Source organism: Pelecanus crispus, chromosome 1 (genome assembly GCF_030463565.1).
Source record: "Pelecanus crispus isolate bPelCri1 chromosome 1, bPelCri1.pri, whole genome shotgun sequence".
Lineage (NCBI taxonomy): Eukaryota > Metazoa > Chordata > Aves > Pelecaniformes > Pelecanidae > Pelecanus > Pelecanus crispus.
In genome coordinates this window covers 50,099,414-50,105,361 of record NC_134643.1, presented here as the reverse complement: position 1 = coordinate 50,105,361, position 5,948 = coordinate 50,099,414, and the positions used below count along the sequence as shown (strand labels likewise).

General features: G+C 58.7%; 1 protein-coding gene across 2 annotated transcripts; it reads left to right on the top strand.

Moving 5' to 3' along the window:
* The first annotated feature begins 2,108 nt into the window (after positions 1–2,108).
* Positions 2,109–5,328, top strand: DUSP6 (dual specificity phosphatase 6). Of its 2 annotated transcripts, XM_075725501.1 has the most exons (3): positions 2,109–2,511; positions 3,161–3,598; positions 5,021–5,328. In XM_075725501.1, exons 1-3 carry the CDS (start codon positions 2,109–2,111, stop codon positions 5,326–5,328), a joined length of 1,149 nt encoding a protein of 382 aa, XP_075581616.1. The 2 variants fall into 2 exon arrangements, with proteins under 2 accessions (XP_075581616.1, XP_075581617.1); XM_075725502.1 differs by lacking the exon at positions 3,161–3,598.
* The last annotated feature ends 620 nt before the right edge of the window (positions 5,329–5,948 follow it).

Here is a 5,948-nt window from a genome sequence, read left to right as displayed (position 1 = left end):
GGCCAAATCCCCCTGCTTACGGGCAGGGCGAGGTTCGTGTAACACTTCAGTCCCACTTCCAAGCCTTTGAAAAAGGTAGCAAGCAGGGATCCTCTCCAAATCGCTGCTGGGGAGGATGTCGTTAATGCCATCTGGGCGTCAGCCTTGCTTGAAACTGCAGCGACTGATGTGCCAACTTTAATTAACATCACGGATGTTTTCTGCGCAGAACGCACAGGACTGTCTATGCCACTATCTGCTCCCAGGGTCGACGCTCTCCGGCCCCTCGCTACCTAAGGAACCTCCTTCAGCTGGGGTTAAAAATAATGAGCCCTGAAGCACAATAGCAGCGTAAACGAGATTAGCCTCTTCAGAACAATTTTACTCCCAAGCAGATGCTGGCGACGGGATTAGCATTTAGGCCAGGCTTCTCCCGATTTATTTTCGCTCCTCGCTTTTCACTCACCCATTTGCTAACCCGCACCTCGGAACAACCCCGCCCGGCTCAGCCTGCGGCCCCGCTCCACCGCCCCCGCCGCCGCTCCGCCCGGTCCCCCCCCGGCCCCAGCTACCCCGGCGCCGCTCCGCCGGGCCCCGCAGCCCCCCCCTCCCCGCCTCCCGGTGCGGCGGGGCCCGCAGTGCCCTTCCGCCCGGCCGGGGCCGGAGGGAAGCGCTGGACGGCGGCGGCGGCGGCGGGGCCGCACCCGCGGGAGGAGCCGGTGCGGGGGCCGCCAGGTGCGAGGGGCCCCGAGGGGCCGGGCCGGGCCGGGCGCTCCCCGCGCCGCCGGGGGTGGCTGCGGGCTCCGCGCTGGCGGCGACCCCGCGCCGCAGCCGGGCGAGCGCCGTTCAATTACCGGCTACCTAGAGGGGCCGGCCGCGCCCGGGCGGGCCGCTTTCCCCGGTCACGTTTTCGGGGTGACCCCCCCGGGCTTTAGCAGCGCCCGCTGGCTGCTCCCCAGGCGGCGCCGGCTCCCCGGCTGCGCTTCGTGCGGCGAATAAAGCCGGGCCGCGTAGGGAGAGATTAGCGCGGGGTTTACCCTTCGCCCGCGTAGGGATCAGCTGAGGACAGAGGCCACCCGCCTCCCTAAAAATGGGATTCCCGGAACGCCCTAATGAAAAACCGGGCCGGGATCAGCGCTGGGGATTTAGCGGGGGGACGCGGCCGGCCCCCCGCGGGCGTCGGATTTAGGGAGAGAAAACATGGAGGGAGAGGAAAGGTGCCTTTTGTTCCGCCGGCGGCGGCCGCCCCGCGGCTGGTGGCGGCGGCAGCGCCCGGGGAGGGGAGGGCGGGGGGGGCGGGGGGGGGGGTGCCGCGCCCCCTCACCTGCCCCCGCCGCCCCCGCCCGCCGCGCCGCGGCTGCCGCTTGTTTGCACTCGGCTTATCCGGAGCGGAAATTCCTTTCCGTTTTTGTGAATGACAAACTCATTAACGATTCATCAACGCAACCTGTTCCAGCCGGCCCGTCGCCGCGGCAACAGCCCCTTCCGCGCGCCCCCATTGGCTGCGCCGCAGAATGTCCCCATTGAGGCGTCCCGCGGCCGTACCCATTGAGGAGCCGCCGGGCTGCGCGGGGCCGCGGCCGCGGGGCGCTGCGGGCGGGGACGGGGCGGCGGCGGCACCGGCACCGGCAGCGGCACCGGCAGCGGCACCGGCACCGCCGCGGTGTTTCCGCGCTGAGCGGGGCAGCCCCGCTCGGCGGCGCGTTAATTGGATTTCATTCACTCGGGGCGGAGGAAAAGCCCCAAGGGCTCGGGCTGCGGCGGCGATTAGGCAGGTTCATTCAGGGATTCATTGACAAAAAAAAAAAGAAAAAAAAAAAAAGAGGAGACCGGGCAGGCTGGCTGCGCGCACGCAGGCACACACACACACGCACACACGCACTTACACACACGCTCGCACTTACACACACACGCCGGGGCCCCAAGGCTGCTTCTCCCTCCCCGTGACTCCACCGCCGCCCGGCGCGGGGGAGGCGGCGCGGGGGGGCTGCGTGATTCATTTTCCTGGGGCGGAGGGAGATAAGTTGTGCGGAGTTGGAGGGGTGCAGCCCGCCCGCCGAGCCCGCCGCATGCCTCTGTGAGAGAGACGGGCGCTTCCAGAGCACGCTCCGCTCCCCCCGTCCTTCCTCATGCTAGATACGTTCAGACCCGTCCCTTTCGCGTCGGAAATGGCGATTAGTAAATCCGTGGCGTGGCTGAACGAGCAGCTGGAGATGGGCAACGAGCGGCTGCTGCTGATGGACTGTCGGCCGCAGGAGTTGTACGAGTCGTCCCACATCGAGTCGGCCATCAACGTGGCCATCCCCGGCATCATGCTGCGGCGGCTGCAGAAGGGCAACCTGCCCCTGCGCTCCCTCGTCGCTAGCAGCGAGGAGGACCGGGAGCGCTTTGCCCGCCGGTGCGGCACCGACACGGTGGTGCTGTACGACGAGCACAGCCGCGACTGGAACGAGAACACGGGCGGCGAGTCCGTGCTGGGGCTGCTCCTCAAGCGGCTCAAAGACGAAGGCTGCAAGGCGTTTTATCTGGAAGGTGAGAAGGGCCGCCCGGGCTTGCGGGGAGAGATCGCTGCCTGCCCGCCTGGGGCCCCGGGGCTGCGGGTGACGGGGAGGCGAGCCCCGCGGCTCGGCGGTGCGGCTCTGCCCGGGGAAGGGCGGGGGGGGCTGCCGCAGCGTCCCCGGGGCATTGCATACCGGCGCTCCGGGAGGACACCGGCCTGGGCGGGGGGCTCTTCCCCCTGCCCTCTCCCCCCGCCAGCATCCCTGTCCTCGCTTTGTGAAGAGACACCCTGAGGGCTGGGATCGCCGTAGCAGCGTGGGGGGGGACAGGGCTAACGGGGATCCCGGCAGGAGCCGGGGGGGCAGAAGGAACTGCCGCCGAGCCATCTCTCCAGAGGTCCCCGCAGGGCGAAGCGGCACGGAGCTTTAATCTTGAATGTGCTGAGCCCTCCGCCGCAGCGGGCGATTTTCTTAAACCTTCTTTTAGGTTAGTCCGCCTGCGTGAGAGTGGGACTTTTCCCCCCCCCCCCCCACCCCCCCTCTCTCTTTCCCGGGGCTCGAGAGGGTGGGAAACAGATGCCCCTGTGCGGACAGGGCTGTACCAGGGAAGTCAGTCGGCTTGCCGTCTTACATCAGGTTGCATATTTTTTTTTTTTTTCCTCCCCCTTTCCTTTTCTCCCCAGGTGGTTTCAGCAAGTTCCAGGCCGAGTTCGCCCTGCACTGCGAAACTAACCTAGACAGTTCGTGTAGCAGCAGCTCTCCTCCTTTGCCAGTCCTGGGTTTGGGAGGCCTCCGAATCAGCTCCGATTCCTCATCAGACATTGAATCTGACATTGACAGAGACCCCAATAGTGCCACCGATTCCGATGGCAGCCCTCTCTCCAACAACCAGCCTTCCTTCCCGGTGGAGATTTTACCCTACCTCTACTTAGGCTGTGCCAAGGACTCCACTAACCTGGACGTTTTAGAAGAGTTTGGCATTAAATACATCTTGAATGTTACCCCTAACCTGCCTAATCTCTTTGAAAACGCCGGCGAATTCAAGTACAAGCAGATCCCGATCTCTGACCACTGGAGCCAAAATCTGTCTCAGTTCTTTCCTGAGGCCATCTCATTTATAGGTGAGACCCGGTTATTTGCTAACAGCTATATGTCAAGCGGCAGAATTCAGTTTCATCTGCAGAATTCAGGAGACTTCGGGTAACAAGCGGTAGCAGCGTTTCTGGCAGTCTCTGGGGGATGCTCCGCTTTCTGGTTTTAAAGCCGGCTTCAGTTGAGGGGCGGGTGGGGACTGTTTGGGGGGTTATTGAGGAGCCCCGGTGAATTGTAAGCGACGTTTGCAGGTTGCAAAGGCATACCTAGTGTGGCCGGCTGTGGGATTCCTCCCAGAGCCGTTTGTGTCAGAGCTGGGGACTGAGCAGTGCGCAGGATGGGGGATCTTTTTAAATCTCTTACTGGCGGGGGGCGGGGGGGGAGGTAAATGAGCCCGGCGTTGATGGCTTATTCGTCCTTTTTTTTTTTTTTGTTGGTTTGGGTTTTGGTTTTTTTTTACTTCTTGAGGTTACTGAAGTGCAGTATAATAAAAAGAAATGATCTGGGAAGCTAACTTTAGCTTTTAAATACAAGTTATTCATAAGCGGTATCCCTGGCAAATGTATAGTCAGAGCTTTAATTAAATCTCGGGGTAATAATGATATACCTCTCGGGCTCGGTGCCTCGGTTAGCCAGCCCTCAGACGTTATCCGTCAGCTTTGGAAACACGTCCCTTTGGGCTCAAGGAGTTCTGGTTAAAATTTGCAGTCTCCTTCGTTTCGGGGAGAACTCAAATCACCCCATCGGGGTGCGGTGGGGTGGGCATCGCATTATCTGTTGGGAAGCTGTGCTGTAATCCGGTTGAATGATACCGGTAATAGTGGAGAGTGTAGGTAATCTGAACCCAGCAGGAAGAAATGTGGGCTGGAAGCCACAAAGAAACTAATCTCCAGGCATTGTAATGCATTTCCTATTACAAAGGAACCCATTTTCAACCAATGTTGACATCCTGTTCCTCCTAATGGGCTGTCCCCTGTGACTTCCCTCATTCTTTTAAAATGCCTGAATACCTCCATTGTTAGCTGCACAACAGTTGGAGAATAATTTAATAGACCTTTGCAGTCTGCTGGTCTGTATAAAAGGCATTCAGTGACATATTGCGGGATTTCCATGCTGGGGCAAGGGGACTGGAAGAATTTGAGGCAAATCTCCAGGCAAAAGCGTGTCTTTTAAAACTGACTTTTAAAACGGTGTCATGCAGCGTACCCTGCTCCCTTTGTCTCACTCTTGGTTTTCTCAGCTCTTGGACTCGGGTGCATATATGTAGGGGGGTGGATTCTCCTCTTGTCCTGGTTTTAAGCCAGTGAAGTTAACTCTTGCGTTGCACTGCTGGCCACTGGGATCAGAATCGTCCTTTCTTCCTACTTGTGTACTAATCTCACTTGTGTTGAGAGATCAGTTACCAACCCCCGGTCTTATGTGTCCCTCTCCGCCTCTTTGTCTCTGTACAGATGAAGCACGGGGGAAGAACTGTGGTGTCCTAGTGCATTGCTTAGCAGGGATCAGCCGCTCGGTCACAGTGACGGTGGCCTACCTCATGCAGAAGCTCAACTTGTCCATGAACGATGCCTACGATATCGTCAAGATGAAGAAGTCCAACATTTCACCCAACTTCAACTTCATGGGTCAGCTGCTGGACTTTGAGCGGACTCTGGGGCTGAGCAGCCCCTGTGACAATCGAGTGCCGAACCAGCAGCTGTACTTCACCACCCCTTCCAACCAGAACGTCTTCCAGGTGGATTCCCTGCAGTCCACGTGAGCTCCCACTGCCTCCCTTCTCCTGTCTGTTTCATGGGATCACTCCTCAATGGTTTCTCTTTGGCAGTGATAAGGAAAACGCAGCTTTCTCTTTTTCTGGCCTCTGCGATCGAAAAGCGGCTGCCAGCGCAGGCTAGGAAAGGTTACACAGTATGGAATCGGCTATTGCGAAGGGAGGGAACACGGTGAGCTCTTTGGGAAGGACCGCGGTGACCAGGCAGCAGGTGGGCAGCACGCTCATCCCTGCTTGCACAGCGGCTTGGGTCCGAGGACTTCCAGGGAGTTAGGGTAAGGCTGGACAGGCTGAGCACGTGTTCTCTAGAGACTGGAACTGTCCTGCTTCCCTCTCTGCTTTCGGATCTGTGACACACATCTCTGTCTTCAGTGAAGACTGGTTATTTTTGTTTGTTTGTTTGTTTTGTTTAGAGGAGCCAAAGAAAGAGATTTCAGCTTAGTGTATTTGGAGTACTTGTTTGCCGGGAGCTCGGTAGTATTCTACTTGATCAATGTAAATATTTAACCTTAATTGGATTTGCAATTTTTTTGGAATTCACATGTATTCAAGAAATCAATCCAAGGGACATCTGTGTTTTTGTTCTCTTCATAAATTCTGCTTTGTTT

Bases quoted from the DNA above. Each gene is read 5' to 3' on its own strand.
- DUSP6 (XM_075725501.1), top strand. From the start codon at position 2,109: ATGCTAGATACGTTCAGACCCGTCCCTTTCGCGTCGGAAATGGCGATT. The intron at 2,512-3,160 runs GTGAGAAGGGCC...TTTTCTCCCCAG, and splicing joins CAAGGCGTTTTATCTGGAAG to GTGGTTTCAGCAAGTTCCAG. The intron at 3,599-5,020 runs GTGAGACCCGGT...GTCTCTGTACAG, and splicing joins TGAGGCCATCTCATTTATAG to ATGAAGCACGGGGGAAGAAC.